The 25,145-nt window shown below is 38.7% G+C and overlaps 1 protein-coding gene across 2 annotated transcripts in view; it reads right to left on the bottom strand.

Moving 5' to 3' along the window:
• Positions 1-25,145, bottom strand: part of gse1b (Gse1 coiled-coil protein b) — a 274,409-nt gene that overhangs the window by 5,649 nt on the left and 243,615 nt on the right. Inside the window, exons 4-14 of one of the 2 annotated variants that reach the window (XM_048167742.1) lie at positions 23,549-23,760; positions 15,473-15,639; positions 13,692-13,889; positions 9,222-9,389; positions 8,701-9,005; positions 7,953-8,286; positions 6,687-7,297; positions 5,958-6,070; positions 5,542-5,803; positions 5,156-5,269; positions 1,842-2,225 (exon numbers count right to left, since the gene is read on the bottom strand). In XM_048167742.1, the coding sequence (XP_048023699.1) occupies positions 1,842-2,225; positions 5,156-5,269; positions 5,542-5,803; positions 5,958-6,070; positions 6,687-7,297; positions 7,953-8,286; positions 8,701-9,005; positions 9,222-9,389; positions 13,692-13,889; positions 15,473-15,639; positions 23,549-23,760 (2,868 nt within the window). The remainder of the gene's footprint in view (positions 1-1,841; positions 2,226-5,155; positions 5,270-5,541; positions 5,804-5,957; positions 6,071-6,686; positions 7,298-7,952; positions 8,287-8,700; positions 9,006-9,221; positions 9,390-13,691; positions 13,890-15,472; positions 15,640-23,548; positions 23,761-25,145) is intronic. The other variant, XM_048167743.1, reaches the window with a different exon arrangement.

Raw genomic sequence — 25,145 nt, 5'->3', positions numbered from 1 at the left:
AGATTTTGGAAGATAAATTCTTCAAACAGTGGTACAAGAGGATGTGGTGCTGGTCCTTCAGGAGTCACTCTCAAGCTGTCTGTCTATAAAGCCTATAAAAACCCAGTCTTCATGTATTTCACAACATTTCAGCTTGTGATTATTATTAAGAGCGGGTCATTTTTTAGGATTCTTTAGCTAACCTAAGTCTCTGAGATCCTGACACCTTGCACTTCTGGAGACTCCAGGTAGGTTGCAGTTCTGGAAAATGGTGGCGCTGGAGACTAAAGGGTTCCTGATGGTTTCACACTTAATTCTTCACCTTAATTCTTCAATCTTTTGCAGTTAACATGTGTCTTTTCTTTTCCACCTGATTTTGTATGACCCCGCTGACCCCATGAGCATTTTGCTTTCCCTTGGTCATGCTTTCACTTTGCAAATTCTAGTATTGCATTAGTATTGCGTCCTTCTCGTGAGTATTTAATAATTTTTGACTTTTCAGTCTGAGTTAAATCTCTTTTTTTGGCTCATTTTGCCTGTAAAAGCAAACCTGCCTAATAATTCTGCACACCTGAATATAAGGCATTTTTCATTTCCAGCCTTCATGAACAATTATATATCACTTATAAATGATTAAAAACAATATTAATAGTAGTTATTAAGATTGATGTGGATTGGAATTGGTAAAATGTGCTTGGAAAAAAAATATGATCAGAAAATCAGCTTGCCTAATAATTCTGCACACAGTGTAGGTCTACTTGGGACTCTCTTATAGCCTAAGTTTTCATAAAAAATAAATTTCCCTATGGAGAAAATGAAATACTATGAAAATAGTTTTAGTTATGATTTTTTCCTCCCATTTGATTTAGTCTAGTTGGTTTTGTCTCAAATATGTGAATATGTGATTTTATGCAATCGAGATCTGGAAGCAGCAGCTCATTTTTCCTCTTGGGCGAGTGATCTGCTCACAGCTTATCCTGCCCATGAAATCCCCCATAGGCCAGCAAACCAATGAGAACACGGGACAGTCATGACAATACATTACAACATAGCAAAGGCACAAAATCTGCTATAGATCAGCTTACCCGGAAGTCTCTGTAACTGGCAGATTTAAAAAAAATTACAGTCGTATGGCAAATAAATAAATTACAGACAGTTACATGCGTATTACCAACATTTTATCATGTAGGCTTTATGGTACACCTCAAACAAGAGATTTAATAGTAATTTATAGTGTTAATATTAATTGCTAAGTCCATAAATAGCTTGGGTATGCCGAGCATTCGTAGCTTATATGGACCGCACACCACTGGACCACAAAACCAGTCACAAGTCACACGGGTATATTTGTAGCAATAGCCAACAATGCATTGTATGGGTCAAAATGATCAATTTTTCTTTTATGCCAAAAATCATTATGATATTAAGTAAAGATCATGTTCCATGAAGATATTTTGTATAAAAAGAGAGTGTTGAGTGGATATGCATTGCTAAGGACTTAATTTTGACAACTTTGAAGGCGATTTTCTCAATATTTTGATTTTTTTGCACCCTCAGATTCAACTTTTTAAATAGTTGTATCTTGGCCAAATATTGTCCTATCCTAACAAACCATATATCAATGGATTATTTATTTATTTTGTTCCAATCCCATGACAGGACATCTGTTACATTTTATTGATGGAGTGTTTTTATTCACATAAAGTATATGAATAAAAACACTTCATCACTAAAACGTAACTATATACAGTTCATGTCATTTGTTGCATTTCTCTTGGTGTGAACACTGTTGGTGCGAAGAGTTAGTGTTGAGTAAGTAATGAAATAGCAGAATCTAAAAGAGAATTTGAATTGATAACTACCTTTACTCTTCTGAAGGGCTTTTTGGGTGGACTGCAGTACTGATTCATGGAACTGCTGGGCAAACTCCTCTGCAATAAAGCTCTCCCAGGGTTTGGTCTTTCCATTGACACTAACAGAACTCTCTTTAGTGAATGGGGGCTGTCGAACACTGTTCAGCAGACTAGAGCTCTTGCTAGGGATGCTGTCATTGGCTTGACCTTTGTCAGGTAATGCAGCAGGGAAGGGAGAGTCTTTCGGTCTCAAGGGATCCGAGAGGGATCGGTGCTGATCCGAGATAGACAAGGGGTCCGCTGGGGGCTGGGGCACGGACACAGATGGGGAAGGACTGGGGGGCCGTCCATTCAGCAGCTCTTCGGATTGGACTGGAGACTGAGATGATGGGTCTGCAAAAAAAAAAAAAGTTTGCATGCTGGTCATGAACATAGCAAAACATCAAATTTTGACCAGAATGGACTAAAGGAATATCATATTATAGTATATTTAGTATATTAGTATTAGTACATTTTCAACTTCAGCATTTACTGCATTTGTGGCCTCCTCACAATTACATTTTCTGTTAGACTTAACTTGGAGAAAATGTATTAAGTATTGGCATAAATGGATTGTGTGCACAGACCATTGAGTATAGGTGAGATATTGCACACCAAAGAGTGCATGGAAATTGTACTGTCTTGACTTTGTAATGACTATGATGACCCCTTGTTCTTTGTTTCCAATAAATAAATAAATAAATAAATAAATAAATAAATAAATAAATAAGGGCTGTCAATCGATTAAAAATTTTAATCAAATTAATTACATACTCTGTGGTTAATTAATCTAAATTAATCGCATACATAATTTTTGCTGTGAAAGTATTAAATATTTCAATTCAAATGAATCAATGCAGGGTTTTTCCTGGGTCAAAAATGGTCTTCGGTGGTGACAGACATGGTCATCCACACAAACAGTAAAAAGTGCCCTACCCACGTGATCTGCGAGCCTGATACTGACAATAAAGTACCCGTCACTCTCACTGTAATTCTTTCTTGCCCTCTTTGCAAAAAAAAAAGAAAAAAAAAGTGATTTTATAGCTTTGTAAGAGAAGATGCTTTTTTGCCAAACCTGAAAAAAGTATTAAAAAGTAGAATTTAGAAGTTATATTAAATATAATTTTCTACCATATACAATTGAATGCACCTAGCTAACAACAACTTGCTTTGTTCTGGTTTCACCTCACTCCAGTCTAAACTAACTGATTTTATAGGTAGGCCTAATTTACTACACATTATGTGTGGACAGATCATCAGTTGTTGTCATGATTCATTAAAATGAATCTGTTCAAATGAGTCATTAGGTCGCGAATTGGACATTAGCGGACGTTGATGCGTTGCGTGCGAATCGCGACTGTTATTAGGATATCGCAAAAGATTTGTCAACACAGAAAACACTTCACTACTGGATAGGATTTTCTTTTTGTTTACTGAAAGTGTGGTTTATGTCAGCTGCACGTGCAGGGTGCCTGTCATTCTCCGAATGCGCCTCGTGAAACATGGATTCGGTCTTACAAACTTTTAGCATTGTGTCAGTTGATTTAGATATTATGTGTGAGGTAGAGAGAGTGCAAAGACGGTGCTTACTTTTTCGCGCGCACGAGGGAGGAGCTCTGCTCGCACAGCAGTCGTCTCCCTCCTTCATTTTACAGTCGAATGGTGGCTAGAACAGCTCCAGGTTCAAAGGTCAATACGGAATGGATTAATCTGCGTTTTTTTTTTTTAACGCGTTATTTTTTCTCAGATTAATTAATCGAAATTTACGCGCTATTTTGACAGCCCTAATATATATTAGATTTGTATTATGTATTATGTTTTTGAACACATAGAGCATCAGTTCAGTGTTGATTCAGTTTCAAAGATCATTAACTATTAAATTAAAATTCAATTCGGCTATAAAGCAGCTCTGCAGAAAACTGTTGTCATCGCCCAGCTCAGTTCAGTTCTCATCAAATATTGTCAGTGGAGTCAGATCAATAATATGTTTTGAAAATTAAATGTTCCCAACTAGGCAATAGTGGCAAAGAACCCAAACTCCATCAGGTGATAGAATGGAGAAAAAAAAAACCTTGGGAGAAACCAGGCTCAGTCAGGGAACCAGTCCTCCTCTGGCCAAATAAAGCAACATGGTGTGGTTTAAAGGATTAGTTCAACCAAAAATTATTTCATAATTTACTCACCCTCCAGCCATCCTAGGCATATATGACTTTCTTCTTTCAGCCAAACACAATCAAAGTTATATTTAAAAAAATATCCTGGCTGTTCCCAGCTTTATAATAGGAGTGAATAGTAACTGAGAATTTGAATCCCCAAAAAACGCAGCCATCCATCATAAAAGTTATCCATACAACTCCAGGGGGTTAATAAAGGCCTCTGAAGTGAAGCGTTGAGATTAAGAAAAATATCAATAATTATAACATTATAAGCTGTAATCACTAGCTTCCAGTAACATCTGTCCGCGTGCTGACGCGTATGACGTAGGATGTACGTCAATGCGTTGGGTCAATATGTCAAAAGATCACTCTTCTGCTGTAACTCGTCTATTCTTACAAAAACGCATCCCTCCGCTTCAGAAGGCCTTTATTAAGCCCCTGGAGCCGTATGGATTAAGATGGATGAATGCGCTTTTTTGGGCTACTATTTGGGTTGCCATTCACTCCCATTATAAAGCTGGGAAGAGCCAGGATATGTTTTAATATAACTCTGATTGTGTTTGGCTGAAAGAAGAAAGTCATATACACTTAGGATGGCTTGAGGGTGAGTAAATTATGGGATCATTTTCATTTTTGGGTGAACTAACCCTTTAATTCTAGGCTGCATCACAAGTCAGAATTCAACTTGTGTATTGGTATCAGTATCACTGGCCCCCTCTAACCAACTGCACCACTCAAAATGCCACCGTAATCACATAATCATAATCACAATTGCATATTTTTATTGGACTTGGAAACTATACTGAAATCTATTTCAGGCAATTAACATGTTATCATAATGTGTTTTTGGTCAATCCCTGACAGTATACCCTAGATACTGTGCACAGAGATGAATTTGAAAGTATGCATGTTCCCATACAGCACATTTCCTGTGGTTCATCCACACAGTGAAATACTCAGTATGTATCATGGTAATGAGCTGAAAAACAGACAGTGAAGAACATCTGCCGCTGTCAACTGCTTTCACACACTGATGACACACCACAGTGTGTGCTGACACAAGAGTCACTGTGTGGACAAACACGTGCACACAAACGCATGTGTGAACAGAGAGGAATGCAAACTGACCCAAGTATGGGGCTGCAGGGCTCCTGCACAGTGGGTGAGGATTGTGTCTGATGCTGTCTAGAGTCACACTCTTCTGTTTTATGGCCTGCAACAATTCCTCAACTCTCTCATTATCTGAAACACAGGAAGGAAAAGAGAAAGAAACAGACAGACATTAGAGGTACAGCTTGTGAAAGCATCTTGGTGTTTGTTTACTGCCAGAAGCTCTGAGGCGAAAGTAACGCTGCGTCACACATGGTCCACATCAACACTTCTACCACCTTGCTTCAAATTTTTTTTTATTCGACTCTGAAGTAAGCTCTATTGTGAAAATGTCCAGAGAAATGTATTATGAAAAAAAAAAAAACATACAGCATCAGTATGAACATGATAAACTGCATGAGTACCTCTTCTCTGCTGCTGTGTGACGTGGTTGAGGCTGAAGATGGTGAGGAAGCGTTTCTTGTCCTCCAGCTCAGGGCTGTTGTTCATGTCCTCTGGGGTAAAGCGGGTTATCAGGGGGACAGAAGTTGGCCGCTTGCTCTGAACAGCTGGTGGGGAGGGACTCCTCTCTCTCAGCATGCGCCTCCTCTTCCTCCTCTTTACCTCCATCATCTCCTCCCGACGGGCCAGAGTGGTCAGGTCAAACATCTGCAGAAACTCCACCTTCTGTTGGAAGAGAGGTACATTGATCAAGAAATACTGCTTTTACTGCTTTTAAGGTGTGAAACGTGATGGAATCCTCAAAGAACCAAAAATCTACACAAAGAAAAATACTTGCAAGCAGTACTCTGGTAGTCACGCATGATGTTGGATGATTTACCTCAGTGGAATCGTCTAGTTTGAGTGGCGGCTGTTCAGCAACCCTCCTGAGATGAGCTCGCACCTCTTCCTCATCACTCTCGTCATAAGAGTCGTCCAGCTCATAGTAGTAACCTACACAAGATATCAATGAACACTTAGAAATGACTATCAAATCATAACAGTTAGTCCCCATTGGATAAAAATAGTAAGAATAAAGGCCAAAGAATTCTTCAGTTTTGACACGTATGCTTAGCGCCAAACATGTAGCCTTCCAGTTTATACCTCATTTGATAACATGCACGAACCCAAGTGAGTGATACATGCACACTAGAAAGTTTCATCCTTGTCCAGTGTCTGCTCTATTCAAGACGCTATTACTTCATGCATATTTCATACATTCACATTTTTATGAGTACATTTTATGAGTACAATTGACAAATATATACCCATTTTAAGGTTATTTTCATTGAATAATAGAAGTGTTCGCTATTCAAAAATATTGTATTATTAAGCTACTGCAAATTTACCACGCCTTGTCAATGGTCTTATTATTGCTTCTATATTACATTTATATCATCTCATTTGCTTACACTAAAATGTATTACTCATCAGCATAATATCTGCAGTTGGCTATCTTGCTCTATAGATACTCTATAGAAACAATATTCGTCAACTCCAACCAATAATTTGTAGTAATAATCATTTTTCAGCAATTTCAGCATTTAATGATTGACAGTTAACCACTTACCTTTCTCTCTGGCTTCTCTGCGTCTTCTCTCCTCCAGGTCTAGTTTGCTGACAGCTCGTCTGTGCTGCTGCAGGAACTCATCATACACTAACATGGCATCCGGTGCGAGGCGTGAATGCCCCTGGAGGCTCTTAAAAGACCCGCTGGACTTCAGGCCTGTGCTCAGCTCTCCGTACGGCCCTGAAAGACTCAGCGGTGCCCTCTGCTGGTTCAGGAAGCTCTGGGTGGATTTTTCCAGCTCTGCTAAGAAAGTGTTCGGCTCAGAGAACCCAGTGGGCCGGATGGGGGGATATTTATCCAGACTGTCCCTTTTCCGAGATCCGTCTTCCAGCTTTTCAGAGTTGTAATGCCGCTCATGTTTGGAGGGGGGTAGGGGAAGTCGACTGATATCGTAGTGACCCAGACTCGGGGGGTCGTGCAAGGTACGTCTAGAGTCAGAGGAGGTCTCGATGAGCGACGCAGGGTTCCAGAGCGTGGTTGGAGGTAGGGGGGCCTGATCTTTGTGCTGGTGCTTTGGGGAGATAAGAGGGGGCGGAGCTCCCAGGAGAGGATGGGCATCTCTGTCTCGGTCACGATCTCTGCTGTTGGGCTCATGATGGTTTGGTACAGGTCTAAAAGAGGAAATACTCTGTAATTATCACTGTCACACACAAAAACACACCCACACACACAGACACATTTTCCAGTCTCTTTTAGCTCTGACCTCTGCAATGCTACAAAACCATAACTTCATTACTGTCCCAAGGTTTTGCAACCAAAACGTTAATAAGACACAGTGGCAAAATCTGAAAGTGAAGATGCAGAAATCTGAGCTGCTCACTGAAGGCAACTGGATTTATACCAATTCTGAACCACAACTCTAACACCCCAACCAAACAAACTAGACTTTGATCAAGAGGTCTGAGCAGTTTAATACCATCCCCACCCATTCCAACAGTTTTCACTAGGTTTCTAACAGCTCCTGATTTATAATAATTTTATTACCACCCACACTTGCTTAGTTTTTCATAATTCTGCATTTCTATTTTTTCTAGGTGTCATCTGTTAAAAATATGTAATGTATGTAATGTAAAAATAAATAAGTGTGGCCTTATCTGACCCATATATTTCAAGTCTTGGAGTCTCTATTAACGAACTGATGAGTTGTGAATCAGGTGTGTTTGATTAGAAAGAGTTTGAAAATGTGTAGTGTTGGTGTGCCTCTAGGAACAGGGTTGGAAAACACTGTTGCAGACTCCTCAACTGCCGATGTGAAAACGCCCCTACCTGTGTCCCTCTATATGCAGATCTGCGATTTCCCCCTGTCTGCCCAGGTCCAGGTGCTGCTCTAGGACCTGCTGACGGAATTCTGACACCTGGTACTGCCTGTCCTCTTTCTCTTGTCGTAGTTTTCGTTGCCGGGCCAACCAGCGCTCTTCCTCATTAGTGCGTTGCAGCATGGTCGCTGCTGTCAGACCGGCAGGTCCCGCCCCCCCAGGGCCCAGATACATGCCATGGGCAGAGACAAGGCTGGGCACAGGGTGGTGGGTGGAGTTTAGAGAGTGGTGGAGTCCAGGCTGGATAGGTTTAGGGGTTGTAAGGATGGGCTCTTTGGTTTTATCTGAGGGGAAATTATAGGCATAATTATATAATGCACCCTTATCCATTACCTAAATGCATCTTATTCATCTTTTTATTTCATCCAAGCATAGTTTTCATGCCAGACTTCTCCAATAATTTAGTCCGCTTAAATCTGGCCCTTTAATACAATTGCATTCAGATCTGCCTCAATCCAAACAGCAACCGATGGACAGAACCATGCCAGTGCATTACATTTTTTCTTTCTTTCGATAATCCATTTCACTCTGGTTTATGTCACAATATGGAACAAAAGATCTATTTTACTTATCTGTTACCAGTGGAGTGAATCTAACAAAAACAACAAGTTACTTCCTAAATATTTGGGATTATCAAGCATTCACTTAAGCATTCATACCCATTTTGTGGTTCAGCACATGTAAATAAATGTTCATACCGGGTCTGTTCGTAGTGATTCTGTCTGCAGATTTGGCCCTGTCATCTGGGGGGCCTCTCAGCCCATGAAGCTCAGCCAGATAGTGGCTCTCCGCAGCCTTCTCTCGTGCCGCCCTCTCCTTCTGTCGCTCCATCTCTCTCTCACGCTCTCTCTCCTTTTCCCTCTCTCGCTCTCTCTCTCTCTCACGCTCCAGCTCTTTCTCTCTCTCCCTCTCTCGCTCGCGCTCTTTTTCTCGCTCTGCCTCACGTTCTCGCTCTTTCCCTCGCTCTCTCTCTCTCTGTCGCAGCTCGTCCTCCATCTGAAGTCTGTGGAAACACACCACACACATACAGATGAGCTCAATAAATATATATATTGTATACAAAATAATATCTGAACTAATATTTTTGAGCGGTATGGCTATTACCATTACAAAAAATGACTGTGGTTCAATATAATATAGTATAGTGATGTATCAATTGAAAATACATTGATATATTCTGGTATTAATGTTGACGTATAATCAAGGTGTTGATTCATACCTCTCTGACTGAAGGCTAGACAGTGAGGGGTGGCTTAGGTCTCCAGGGTAACGAACCCCAGGTAGGTGCATGTGTACTGCAGATGGGTGTAGAGGAGGAAGAGCTCCCCCTGTAGGCAGTGGATAGAACGGTGACCTCAGCGCTGACAGACAGAATGGATCATCCATTCTATGAAAGACAAAGATATACTTTACACAAACTGTTAGAACAAACAGATGCATAGTAAGCTATAAATAAGCCATTCATAGATTGACTTCTCTAAAAAACAGTGTGGCTCTTTCAAACCATGACAAACTCACCATCTGACGATAACGTTTTGTTTTTATGCGGAAGTTATATCATCTGCCGTTTTAAATGCTCAAGTAAGATTTTTTATGTTATAATACAGTCTTTTAACCCAGTTTATTGTCCAATGACTACTATCAGTATGCCATTCATGGGTTGATTTTCCAAAAAAAGTTTGAGGTGTGGCTACTCTAGCAGGCGGAGCCAAAGGGTGTTTACCCAGTGTGGGACCACGACTGATGCATTACATGGGGAAAAAACATTCAGCTTCGGTTACAGAAGTGCAAGCCAAAATTCGCTCCATTTAGACCTTAAAAGATTAAACAGGGCATGAACATGTTTAATTAAACAGGGCATTGTGATGCAACGCAATACAATGGATGCTTTAATAACATACAGCATCATCATGCACCTGTTCAGAAAGACAACTGTACCAGTTTATAATGTTTACTTTGATTTGTCCAGTGTAGACAGCCTCAAACAGTTGTGGTGTGTCATGTCTATAAATTCACTTAGTGCAGATATGTTGAGTGGGTTTATTATAAGTGAGATGCTCATGTCCGCTCTAGACAGAGTGTTAGTCTACTCAATTGCCTACTCATAACACCTGGTGCGTTTGCAAAATATGCTTTAATTTTGTAATTCCAATAAGTGCCACTAGTTTCCCCATGTTTTGGAGTGGAACAGTAAGAATCATATTCATATTCATGTATGCAAAAAGAGCAGTGTGAACACTCTGCTAAACTTCTTTTGTTGTTTCATTAACATTAAATGACACAGATAGCAGTAGTGTCACTTTTAGACCGAACGCACGGACCAAATATACACATCTGAGTTTTACCCAACTGTTAAGTACATTTAAGACATAACCAACTGTGTTTATGTGAATACACCAGGGACGGGCAACATCAGTTCTGGAGGGTCACTGTCCTACAGAGTTTAGCTCCAATCCAGATAAAAACTCACCTGCATGTAGTCCAGCAGACACTGATTAGCTTGAGCAGGTGTATTTGATTAGGGTTGGGTCAAAACTCTGCAGGGTAGTGGCCCTCCAGGACGAAAGTTGCCCATCCCTGCTCTATGCAATAGAAATTTGACATAATTGTCGGTGTATTTGAGCATTTAAATCACAATAAGCCACGAAAGAAAACTGAATTTGGCATTGCATGCTGTCTGAGAGAGCCATCTTTCTGTGTGTGTGCTTCTGAGGTGTCAGCAGTCAGCACGAGCACCGCATTGAGTTTGTTTTTCACAGCTTATTGCGCTTAACTCTTTTAACATCACGCAAGTCACGTTTTAATCTGCTACATGGATATATTTACATACTAGGGATGTCCAGATCCGATCACGTGATCGGAAATCGGGCCCGATCATGTGGTTTCAGACTCGATCGGAATCAGACGTTACCTCCCGATCAGGACTCGGATATATATGTATATATATATTCTCATTATTTTTAACACATCTATAGTGATGCGGTGGCACAGAGTTAGGCCTGTTTCACACTGCAAGCGTAAGCGGCGCGTGAGTAGCGCATATTTTTTTCAGCGTGCATGTTAACCAACGGATGCATTCACACAGGCAGCAGGAGCAGCTCGTAAAGCGTCAGGCAGGAGCGTCGCGTAAGCAGCAGTGCCGCGATCGTCTCGGCACCGAGTCTATCCCTGTGTCTCAATCAGCTCCCTAGCTCCCTAGGTCGTGAATCAGTATATACTGAAAGTGAATGTGGCTGATACCCTGATCAGTGCCCTGACTACTGAACTAGGGAGCTGATTGAGACACACGCTGCGCTGCTGACAGGGACGGACTGGGACTAAAAAACGGCCCTGGACTTTGACTAGGCCCGGCCCAAAGCAATCAGCGTGCGGAAACTCGACAACAACAACAATAACGCCTGGCATGAGTGTCACAAGACTTTAATTGTGGCTCATGATACTATACCATCCAAATTATAGCAATAGCACTGATGTTGACTAGATGTTGTGTTAAAAGCATATTATTCTAGATCAGGGGTGTCCAAACTCGGTCCTGGAGGGCCACTGTCCTGCAGAGTTTAGCTCCAACTAACCACAACACACCTGCCTGGAAGTTTCCAGTATGCCTAAAAACCTTGATTAGCTGCTTCAGGTGTGTTTAATTGGGGTTGGAGCTAAACTCTCCAGGACAGTGGCCCTCCAGGAGCAGGATTGGACACACCTGTTCTAGATTAACTTGAATACTCATATAGCAGGGGTCTCAAACTCAAATTGTCGGGGGGCCGTTTCTGTGATTGACACCTCATAGGAGGGCCATATTATCCTTCATGCGCAAGAAAGCGCAACATTTCAGAAAATTTACTTTCCTTTGCATTATTTCTCATTTACTTCAAATTTCATTAGGCCTACTAAAATATTTTTATACCTATACTATAAATATCTTATTTACCATACTAAATGTAAACAGCAGTGTCTCTCTCATTGTTACAGAGTGTAATATAATTATATAATACTATTACTAATATAATGCTATTAATTTAAATAGTACTTGTGGCATGGAGGGGTCAGAAATAAACAAAAAAACTGGAGCTATATATCAACTTTATTTTGCCAAAAAAAAAAAAAAAAAAAAAAAAAAAAAATCTCTCATTGTTACATACATTATTATTTTTTAACATCTAGTGGAAGTATTTTCCCTTACTTTATGTTAGCTTAAATAACATTAAAATCTTGCACTGAACAACACTGTACTGAACAAATACAATCCCTGAATACATTTGTACACTCCTCTGTTTTTTGACAGACACCTGCAGCGCTTGTGCTCACACAGCTGGGCCACATTTGTCCAAGATGCCGTTTGAGCATCGGTAACGTTTAATGGCTGCATCGGACGCGTTTCGGTGGTTTAAATCGGCGCTCGTGACTTAAAGTCGAGTGTTTTTACTGTAATTTAGGCAAGCGCGCTCATAATAGAAGCGATTGAGAGCGCGGCTCATGGTTACATAGCAACGACAGACGCCACTGGAGCGAAAGCGCATTGGAAAGGAGAATGCGGCTCGGCCGCTTATGTGACGCGATATGTGCCCCTTAGAACGGTGACTTTTTCAGACAGGTAGCAACTAGAGAATAATAATAATAATAATAATAATAATTTAGCGGGCCGGATTATGTTTTATTTTTGAGATCAGTTGCGGGCCGGGTAACGTTAGAGGGGGTGGGCGGGCTGGCAGTTTGAGACCACTGATCTAACGTCTTTGCTGCTTACTTGGCGGCCACGGCCAGTGCAGCTGGCATCCAACTTAAAGGTGCATTGCTGCCACCTACAGTACTGGAGTGTGAAACAGATTAGTGGGGGAAAAACAGATGATGACTGCGTGCGTGGCGGGTGGTGGGCCGGCCCGCCGGCCGTCCTGCAGTACCGGCCGTTCTGTGATTCTCCAGATCACACAGATGGCCAGTCCGCCCCTGGCTGCTGACGCGTAATTAAAGTGAAAGCACACGTTTGATGGACAAAATAAATATAATTTCACACAAAAAGTGTTCAAAATGCACACAATACGCATGTCTAATGTGTTTTAACAAGAATTTGAGTATGACAGAAAAGAAAATTAAGAATCAAAAATAATAATAGAAGATTTACCCATTTAAACTTGTTTTTTATTATTCAGTTTGGGTTAAAGTATGGTGTATTATAAAAAACTAAAGTAAACTAGCCAGAAAATATGATATATATAAACATTATTTTAGTTATTACACAGACTGCAGCATACCCAAATCAAACCAAATATATTTGTTTTTATATTAGCCTTTTTTTATATTTACTGTTGCACTAAAGTGAAGTGAAGTGAACAATTTATGTTATTTATTACTTGATTGTTCAAGCTACCTCACAGAAGTGCTCTGTTTGTAATTAAATAAAAAATAAGGAACGTCCTGGATCTGTTTTTTTTTTTTTTTTTGCTCTTCTTTATTCTTTTTTTGATGTATTATAGAAGTATCGGATCGGGACTCGGTATCGGCATCGGCAGATACTCAAAATCAAATGACTCAGACTCGGACTCGAGGGCAAAAAAACCTGATCGGGACATCCCTATTACATACCACCCAGCCCTATCTGAGAGTGAGTAGTAAATGATGACAGAATTATCACTTCTTGTTCTGTTATTGTCTCTAGGGGTTTAAATGTGTTAGCTGTTGCATGTTTGTGTACCTGTAGTGTGAGAAGGAGGGATGGGGCAGATATCCAGGATGGTAGTAGGCAGCAGCAGCTGCAGCAGTGGCAGGATCAAGCCCCAGTGGTAACGAGGGCATGCGTAGCTCCTCAGCTGTGGTGTAAGGACGAAACCCTCTCAGATATTCCTCGGGAACACTGGTCGGGGGCACAGCATGGGGCATCTGACGAGGCAGGCTGTCAGCGAAACAGAGGAAGATAATTTAAAGCAATAGAGCCAATAAAAAATAAAAAAGGACAAGGATGTGCTGACATGAGTTGTGCCTGAAGTAGGATGGGAGTAGCTTTGTCAAAAGTAATGATACTTCGGAACCAAGATGATACTTAAAATTAAAAATGTAACGATAGCAGCCTGCAGTACCAATAGTACTGGGTCAATCTGGTACCCACTTATAGGCAGTTGTTTTCAAAGGTTTCTATTCTGCTACACAAGTACACATTGCAAAGTTTTAAAATGTCTTAAAATGCAGGGTCTGAACCTGAAATTTCTATGTCTGACATTGTGATAAGATCTGTGCAATAAGTCTTGCAATGAAAGTGCAATAGAACTGCCACTTGTTCTCTTACCTGTAATGTTTTTCAGTCTATAACTTTTCGTTTGATCTTTTTAATGCAATGCTTACTTAATTGAACAATATTTGAAGGCTCATGTTTTTGTGGCTCAGCACATGTGAATCAAAAGCAATTTTTAAGTATTATTAAGTTATAATTATTAATAGCATTAATAATCAACTAATTTCATTTATTTAATATTTTTATTTTTAAATAGTAAAATAAAAATAACTATTAAAATAGTAGATTTTGCTATGGTACCTAAATTGGTACTGAGAACCGGAAATTTTACGGGTATTGAAACGGTAAATTTTGTTACTATGACAACACTAGATGGGAGACTTTAAGACCTCTCCACACATCTTGCAAATTTCAGCATTAAAATGACTGTAACAAAGAGGAAAGGTATTACTTTACAATAAGGTTTCATTTGTTAACAGTAGTTAACTACAATAGTTTGTGAACTAACAATGAAAAATATTACCAAAGCATATTAATATTAGTTTATATAATTTCAGCATTTACTAAATACATTATTAAAATGAAAAGTTCTACCTTTTCATATTATTTAATGGACCTGAGCTAATATGAACTAACAATGAACAGTTGTATTTTTATTAACAATTAACCAGAGTTTACCATTATTTACTTAGACTGTGGCGGCCCGCATTTAATCTGTCCCACCACAGTTTCATAATGAACTGAAAATATTTTTATATTTATCATAGGGTAAAAGATCTCTAATGTTGTGTTTTGAACAAAAATCCAAATTGTGATATGGCTTAGTGTGCATATCAAGCCACAAAAAAGGGTGTGATTTATTTCAAAGCATTTTAAATCTTTTTTGTGTGTGTGTGTTTGTGCTATTTTTTTTTTTATTTGATGTTTTATCATGTAATGCAGTACAATTCATATATTTTTAAGTGTGACTTAAATGAACAGACACTTTTTTAGACCATTGTACTGCACATACAAAATCTTCCTAACATGTTTCAACAAATGTCTTAATATTATTATTATTATTATTATTATTATTATTATTATTATCATCACTCAAAATATGAAACTATAATTATCTTTACCATAATGAATAAATAACTTGAGTGTATTTCACCTTGCTTTTTTAATCACTGCATTTTAGGGAAGACGAGAATTTCAATAATAGTATAGTAGCACTCTTGGGAAGGAAGGAGGTCAGTAATACTCACTTAAGGGGCTGAAAGCGCGAGTCCTGCATCACAGATGCAGGCGTCAAGCCAAATGCATAAGGGTTTCCAATTAGGTGGGCTGGGACAGTGGGACCCCCCTTCTCTTGGGTAGAAGAAGCCTCTGAACTTAACCTGTCCCGGCTGAGTCCACGAGGACCTGGCTCGGCCTAAAAAGACAAGAGAGAAGTGCTTTTTGTGAGAAGTGTGCAATTACAAGTTCTTTAACACATTGAGAACAGAATCGAGTCCTGAAAGAAGGCTGCCTCCAAATGAACATCCCACACACTGACACACACATGCTACCCAACCCCAAGCAAACCCCAGAATCTACAGTACTTCTCAGATGTGCCTAAAACTTTCAACACCTCGTCCCCTTGGAATTATAAAGTTCTATCTGACATTTTTGTCAAAACTGAATTATTTACATATTCTTATTCTGTGATAACTTATTTACATTATGTGGTTTTTTTTTTTATGTTGTGTACATTTTGTGACTTTGTAGATAAAACCTTTTTGTTTTCTAAAAAAAAAAAAAAAAGAGTCAAATGGAATGCAAAAACTTTGAAGCTCAATATCTCAAAACCACTCAGAATGCAGATAGTACCTTGATATACTCTACATGCTCCAGCTCCAAACTTTTTTTTTATCAGCCGAACACGAAATTTGGAAGTAAGCCAAGTTTGATTTTATTCAAAGATAAATGTTTTATCATAAATCCAGCTCTGTGCTTTGAGGGGACTGTGGGACACTAGCAGGACAGAGCCCATCTCTATTGTCTATTGTTCACTGCAATACAGGGTACACAACAAGTGTACTAACATATCAATACGTATGAATTAGAGGTCAATCGATAATACATTTTGCTGATAGGATAATAATGATGAAAGGTAATAAAAAAAAATTATTGTGCTGATACTAGTAAAATTGGTAACACTTTACAATAAGTTTAATTTGTTAACATTAGTTAATGTATTATCTAACATGAACTAACCATGAGCAATACATTTGCTACTGTATTTTTTAATCTTTATCATTAGTTAATAAAAATACAGCTGTTCATTGTTTGTTCGTTACTTCACAGTGCATTAAATAATGTTAACAAATACAACTCTTGATTTTAATAATGTAATAGTAAATGTTGAAATTAACATTAAAAAAGATTAATAAATGCTGTAGAAGTGCATTTCATTTATACTTCACATTAACTAATATATTGAACTAATGTTAACGAATGAACCTTATTGTAAAGTGTTAAAGTAAAATCTAAATATAAAGTGATTTTTTTTTTTTTTTGTATTTCCTTCCTGTGTCAGTGCAGCCAAGAGATAAAATAGTTTGTGTAACCAAAATATAAATAATATCAAAAAAACAAAAACAAAAAAACAAACATGCACATGAACACGCAACCTGAACGTGCAACTTTTTAAAGTTTAATAATCACAATTGCCATATAACACTTCCTGTTTTTTCAACCCCTAATTTAAGACCTCTTAAAATGATAATTAAGACCTGTACTATACGATTTTTTTTTATGATCTCAGTCTGAATTTAAGACATTTTAAGGACCTGGGGGAACCCTGGACAAAGAAGTATGTGAAATAAGGCAGAAGATACACTGAACACACAGTTTATGTAAGGGCATACTCAGACTAGGCATGGTTGCCTTGTACCGAGGCCTGGAGTGATTGCCCCCCGTCCCCACTCACCCGCTGGCCTGCACTCATATTGCACTTAATGTTCTGGGCCGGAGCATGCTTACATCATTTACGATGCAACTTCTTGTTTTGAAGAAAACAGGAAGAAAAGTGCTTTCGCTAATAGACTGCCTAATAGATTTATCATTTATGCCACGCAGCGATTTTCACTTGATTGTGCTGCACGTATCAGAAGATTATTACAGGGGCAGCTGACTTTGATGGAGGAATTTGCAGCTACAATTCCTGTTCATCAGTAAGGTGAGAACCAGACCTGTTATAACCTAAATATCATTATTAATTTATTTTTCTTTTTTATTTATTTTCTTTTTTTTTTATAATTTAATTATTTATTTGAAAAATTGAAAAGTGTACTATCCAAGTACTAACAGAAGATGTTTTATGTCGTAATGATGGCAGTAGCGCACACAAGAGTAGTAGCTGTTTCGTGCTCCGTTATGGTTAGCGATCACACTACATGCGTACTGCGCTCGGCGTACTGCCAACCTCTTCAAGCGGGCCAGGGCAAGGTTCAGCGAACCGTGCCTGGGCACAATACGGAACAATCACACTAGTCAAACGAACCAGGCTTTGGGGGTCAAACGTGCTCGGGCACGGTTCAGATCGCCTAGTGTGAGTACACCCAAAGACAGAGACAGAAACTCATTCTGGTGTGACAGTGTGATGGGAAATAAGAGACAAGAAGAGAGACAGCAGAGCAAAACAACCTCCTAATAAGGAACAACATAGAGTGGGTTCCAGAAGTATTTTCCCATTCATTCCCTCCGCTCTTCAAAAAAAAAAAAAAAAAAAAAAAAAAAGAGAGACTTGATCCAAACCAACCAGCTTTAGGATAAATCACAACATTGCTAAAAAAGGTAAAGGATACAAGACGAAAGAATCACTGTAAATGACAATACAGAATGTGAACAGTAAAACACAAAAACTAGTGACTTACAGTCATTGATTATAATCATAAACAATCTACTTTACATTTATTGCAAAACACTCCAATATATAAACTGTTGAGAGTGTAGGGAGACTCATTATTTCCAGTGCTTCATGTGTAACTTTTCTGATTGGTTGATATCTCTTTAGAATTATGGGTACAGTATACAGTAGTTTTTCACCAGTAATTTGACTATTAAATACATTTTAAAAATGTAAGAAGCATATAATTGCTTAACATCAGAGCTCAAGGTATGTCTGTCTTTAAAAGTCTATATGGTTATATTATACGTTCCTCTGATGAGAAAATGAATGGAATTTTCACACCTGGAACAACACTGCTGTAAACACTACAGCAAAGCCCATTTAGAGCACCATTAACTGCAGGATGCGACATCAAATATGAATCACTTCTAATGTTGTGACTTACTCTCTCCCTCGCCACTTGTTGTATAACACGCTTTACTTAGCAACAAAACAACCTCCAACCGTGCACACACATGCACCCCTTTGAACCGCGTCTTCCTCTCTTATCATTCCCATGATCTCTTGCGGGAGGAGAGGAAGGTGTACGATGTGCAGTCGTCAAGAAAAGTGGTACAAATGAGACAAATGAAGTCAAAATAACAGATTAAATAGGAAATCCTGAGATGGACCACTAACTTTTCCCACCCTGATCCATTTATTGAGCAAAGAACATGCTGCTGGAGAAGGCAAAGACCTCACCATTAACCACGTCGCTTTTTCTTTATGCGTGCCATGGCTAATGACATTTAACTGCAGCGTACAGAGGTTATTGAAATCCATAAAGCGCCATTAACAGAGTCTGGAGGACATTTCTGCGTCTCTCATTTAACACAAATATAAATCAAACAGATAGAGATCTTTGGGGCTGTCGAATGCTGTGAACATCTTCCATGTGACCTTTCTGCTATGTTGGGAATCTGCAGGGTGTTAATTTAAAAAAAAAAAAACTATGAGAGGTTGTGCTATATTTTTAGTAGTATAGTCACGATTAAAGGATGCTGTTAGGCATGACAGACAGTGGAGTATATTCACTGTATTGCATGACCTTAAATGCCTTATTGCATTTTTTTTATTAACCAGTTTTTACATAATAAAAATATCAAGGACACATGAAGGCCAATGCACACTGCACTGACAGACTCAGACCAACACTGACAGTAATCAGATTCTAAAAAATAACTGTAAAAACAAAAATGTACACAGTAAAATACTGTTTTCCATCGAAACAGTAATATATCATAAAAAACAATGTATTTGGAGTAATATGTGACATTTGATTTGCTGTTTTTTTCTTTGCTTTGGCATTTATGGGGTTGATGTGTTGGATTACAGAAGAAAGCATGTAGAGAACGCTGTTTTTGTTGTGATCTAAGGCACTCGCTATAATCATGAATAAAAGCTTCAGTGACGGACATCTTCTGTTTGTCATCAGTAAGACATACAACACCTTTAATTTTATTTAAAACTCGACACTGCAAATGACAATCTATACGTTTTTCAGTTTATCAAAAAGGATGAACTATGATTAACATGTGACAAACAATGGCACATTCATTCATAATTCTGTATCTTAATTCCAAAGTAAACTTTATTTGCCACAACCATGACTTAATTATAAAGCATATGTACTATGCATAAATGTTTCAACTATGTAACTGGATATTTTTCAACATCGGAAGTTTGCAAAACTATTCCACAAGTATAATGGCAGGGACGTTGAAAATGATTTTAATATGCAAAACTATTACCCAATCATAGCAGTGGGTGTTTACTTCCAAGTCTCGAATGCGTCATGCCTATCAAAACGTTCAAAAGTGTTTGAAAAAGAGTCAAAAACAGGATAGATAATAGGTTATTACTTGTAAATTAGGATGGTTTATGGTGTAAAAATCTTGATAACATTATAAGTGGACCTGACTGAAAATTATCAGATTTTATTAACAATATTAATGCTGATGTGCTCAATAGGTGATTTTTAAATTAATCTCTTTTAAATAGAGTATCACATTTTTATGGTCATTCTAACTGGTTAAAAAAAAATCAAAACAATAATATAGAGTAAATAGTAACTGTTACTCCCACTTCTGGTCATTGACTGGATTACAAACTCTGTGTGTACATGTGGGTTTACTAGCCAGAGTTTGGTGACAAAATTGTGACAAAAGTTGACAAAACCTGGCAATCTCGATTGAAAAAAAAAAAAAAAAAAAAAAAAAAGAATTAAACAACATGTCAACATTTTCTTTTGGGCTTTGGCTCAGGTTACACTGCAGCCATTATAATTAGCTTGTGAAATCAACAGAAGTCTATGACATGTCCTCTTTTATAGAGCTATAAATGTGTGTGTGTGTGTGTGTGTGTGTGTGTGTGTGTGTATACAGGCCAACAGGTGTGCGGTGCGGCTTAGGCACATTAAAAATTAAGGAGGAGTGTGCTGTGATGGAGCCCGGGGCCACCTAATGCCTGGCCCCTCTGTCTCTATGTCTCTGTGGCTTTTGTCTGGCAGTCAGTCAGGCAGGAAGATACGCCATCTGAGCAGAGGGAGGACCCCACACTTACATGACACATCTTAGTAAAACTCATACAACTATGTGTGACACCAGTTGAGAAAAATCATACTGAAGTTACAGTAAGCGGACAAGGAGACAGTTTATGATCTCTTTATCTCTCTCTGCAGGCTTATGTAACCAGAGGGTCAGAGGTCGAGGCAGTGGGGGACATCTATAGAGCCTCAGTTTACGGTATTAAACCCTAACCCTCCCCACACCCCCATCCGCCCCTCCCCGCCACACCACGCCACGCCCCACCACATGCACACACACACTCAGTGATAATAAGGGTTGAGCAGCAGACAGAGCACTCTTCTTTCACTGTGTGCGTGTGTGTGAGCTATGACCTGAGTACCCATGCCCCTAACCCTAATCCTGAACTATACTGACCTAGAATCCTTCAGAATGTGCAGTCAAACCCCTCCTGTCAACAGTGATGTCAGAAGTGTTCAAACAACCTCAGCTGGAAGAGAATGCTGATGAGGCTGATCAGAGAGCAGAACGCTGCATCTCTCTCACTCTGCATCACAGATTCCCCGGCTGAATGCCAGCTCCATTTCAGTTTCTCAGGGTGAGTGTAACAGTGGACAAACGTAGCACATAAGTGTGACTAGAGGATGACCGTAATCCTTAATCAAAGTGAGTGTGCACATACTCTTACAAGCAAGATCTGCACTTGACTGCAGGCGCTTGAAGGGGGTGAGAACACAGATGTTTAGTGCCTTTGCGGGGCCATTGTTTAACACCGGGGGGCAGAGGGCGTGTGTGTGTGATGGGGGCTGGTCCTGTTGTTTGGCTGTATGTCACCCAAACATATGTCACACACATTCTGACACACTGTGATTTACAAGCCATATGGAAAACCAGCACTGTGCATGTTTGATTGTGAATGTAAGCATAATTTCATAAAACAACAATTTTCAAAAACGCCTGAATTTTCAGTAGCCATTACAGCAGTCTTCCATGCCATATGGTTCTTCAGAAATCATTCTAATATGTGCTCAAGTAACATTTCTAATTATTATTACAGTTTAAACAGCTGTGCTGAATGCTTAATATTTTTGTGGAAACCATTATACATATTTTAAGGATTCTCTAATGAATATAAAGTTCAAAATATTATTAGATTTTTTTTGTCTTTACTATCACTTTTAACAAACTTAATGTCTTTATGTTTTTAAAGGTGCTCTAGAATCAAAAATTGAATTTACCTTGGCATAGTTGAATAACAAGAGTTCAGTACATGGAAATGACATACAGTGAGTCTCAAACACCATTGCTTCCTCCTTCTTGTGTAAATCTCATTTGTTTAAAAGACCTCCGAAAAACAGGCGAATCTCAACATAACACCGACTGTTATGTAACAGTCGGGATCATTAATATGTACGCCCCCAATATTTGCATATGCCAGCCCATGTTTAAGGCATTACACAAGGGCAGGCAGTATTAACGTCTGGAGCTGTGCACAGCAGAATCATCAGACTAGGTAAGCAAGCAAGAAAAATAGTGAAAAATGGCAGATGGAGCAATAATAACTGACATGATCCATGATTACATGATATTTTTAGTGATATTTGTAAATTGTCTTTCTAAATGTTTCGTTAGCATGTTGCTAATGTACTGTTAAATGTGGTTAAAGTTACCATTGTTTATTACTGTATTCACAGAGACAAGAGCTGTCGCTGTTTTCATTTTTAAACACTTGCAGTCTGTATAATGCATAAACACATCTTTATTCTTTATAAATCTCTCCAACAGTGTATAATGTTAGCTTTAGCCACAGCGCACTATCAAACTCATTCAGAATCAAATGTAAACATTCAAATAAATACTATACTCACATGATCCGAAGCATTCATGCAGCATGCATGACGAACATCTTGTAAAGATCCATTTGAGGGTTATATTAGCTGTGTGAACTTTGTTTATACACTGTATTATAGTCGAGAGCTCGGGGGCAGGGAGTGCGATATTTAAAGGGGCCGCAGCCTGAATCGGCGCATAGTTAATGATGCCCCAAAATAGGCAGTTAAAAAAATGAATAAAAAAAAAATCTATGGGGTATATTGAGCTGAAACTTCACAGACACATTAAGGAAACACCTTAGACTTATATTACATCTTGTGAAAGAACGTTCTAGGGCACCTTTAAAGGGTTAGTTCACCCAAAAATGAAATTTCTGTCATTAAGTGCTCACCCTCATGTCGTTCCAAACCCATAAGACCTTCATTCATCTTCAAAACACAAAATAAGAAATCTTTGATGAAATCTGAGAGGTTTCTGAACCAGCAACGTCATTGCACCTTTCAAGGCCCAGAAAGGTAGTAAAGACATTTTTCAAATAGTCCAAGTGACTACAGTGATTCAACCTTAATGTTATGAAGCGACGAGAATATGTTTTGTGTGCAAAAACAAAAAGAAAAATAACGACTTTATTCAATAACTTTCTACTGTCGGTCTCCTACACTGTTGATGTAGTAAACACAGTGCAGCGCTTCTGGGTTCTACGTCAGAATGCCAACTCATTATTGGCCAGTTCCTGTGTCAGCAGCACACACATGCATCATGCTGCTCACATGTACAGTATTGGCCAATACGGAGTCGGCGTTCTGACGTAGAACCCGGAAGTGCTGTACTGTGTTTACTATGTCAATTCATTTTTGGGTGAACTAACCCTTTAAGGAAAATGCTAATGTAAGGTTCCACTGAAATCAACTGTGGGACTAACACATGATTGAACGGAACCTCAGAAACAACTCTGTTAGCATGTCAGCTAGGAAACTGTCTATGTATCCAGTGAGACAGCTCACTAGGGTTTGGAACAGAACTTTTGTGTCGAAGTAAATGTTTAACTCTACCTCTCGTACAGGTCGGCTCTCGCTCCTCCACAGGCCGTTGACTGTTTTGGTGGGGGCTATAGTGACCACAGGTGGGGTACTGGGTACGCTATGGCCCCCAGGAGGCACTATAACTGGACCCATGGGGCCCCGCTTGGGTGTACTGACTGGGGAGCTGTGGTTAGTGGCCGGAGATGAGACAGGAGACGACTCGCTGCTGATGGAAGATCCTGCTAAAAAGACAGGAAAGAGGAGAGAAACAGTTCATTAGTGATTTAGTAGTCAACTTTGTGTCTCCTTAAACATATGGATAAGAATGAATATCATGCTGTCTCTGTGTATGATTGTAGCTTGTAAATAAAAGCAAACTGAAACTAAAACATTGCAAGCAAACACTGCACCAGCTTCTTACAAATGCAGCTTGGCACTTGTGCACACCAGTTTCTTTTTGACTAGTACAGTTTGAAGTGGAAAGAACACACACTATATAAATACATGTCTCATGGAGGAGTGGAGAGACAGACACACAGCCTATGGCAAAAATTAGATGGAGACAGTGTATGGGGAGGAGTATTCATGAAGGAGGACAGATGACAGGATAAGCTACAATGAGAAAAAAAAAAAAAAAAAAAAAAAAGAACAAAGAAAGAGAGAGAGAGAGATGGTGTGGTTAGTCCTGAAGTCTTCATCAGCATGGACATTTAGCCAATCACAGGCCAGTGCTTGATCATCACTCTCTAAAACTGTCATCATTAGCGTACCTCTCCTATCACTCCATCTTTCTCTCAGTCTGTCCGCTGTGAGCAGGGTCTACAATGAACTCTCGCCAATGTAAAAAGTAAGCAAAAATGTGGAAGATATGGAATATTCCTCATTTTAAAGGAATAGTTCAGCTAAAAAAAATATTAAAATATTGTTATTATTTTCTCACCCTCAAGGATGATGTTAAGCCGAACACAGCTTCGGTCACCATTCACTTTAACTGCATATTTTTTTCCATGCAATCACTCAAAGTGAATGGTGTCCTGTGGAAGAAAATGGTCTAATTTAATATTAAGCCTTTTTAACTACTATGTACTTACATTATAAAATTAAGCAATTGTTACAAGTACTTACTGTATACGTAACTGTTGTTCTGCTACTGAGCTAAGGATGTATGCATGCATGCACACAATAAGTAGTATATAGATTTTTGATGTAGTACTTAAAGACACCTAATATGAAGTCATATGGTTTGGGAATGTTCATTTTGGGTGAACTATTCTTTTAATGTGAGGAATATTCCATATGTATCACAAGAAATATATAGATATTGATATATAATGTTGACAGAATTTTGTAATGTACAATGTAAAAAAAAAAATAAAATAAAAAATAATATATATATATATATATATATATATATATATATATATATATATATATATATATATATATATATATATATATATATATATAAATTTTTTTAAGTAATTTATATTTTAACGCTTATAAATTAACACGTGATTAATTTTTTTCAGCTGAACGCGCGCGCGAAAAAAAAAAAAAAAAAAAAAAATATATATATATATATATTTTTTTTTTTTTTTTGCGCGCGCGTTCAGCTGAAAAAAATATA

The sequence above is a fragment of the Megalobrama amblycephala genome, linkage group LG19 (genome assembly GCF_018812025.1).
Source record: "Megalobrama amblycephala isolate DHTTF-2021 linkage group LG19, ASM1881202v1, whole genome shotgun sequence".
Taxonomy (NCBI): domain Eukaryota; kingdom Metazoa; phylum Chordata; class Actinopteri; order Cypriniformes; family Xenocyprididae; genus Megalobrama; species Megalobrama amblycephala.
Note: the sequence above shows the minus strand (reverse complement) of the source record. Positions and strands in the feature narration are given on the sequence as shown.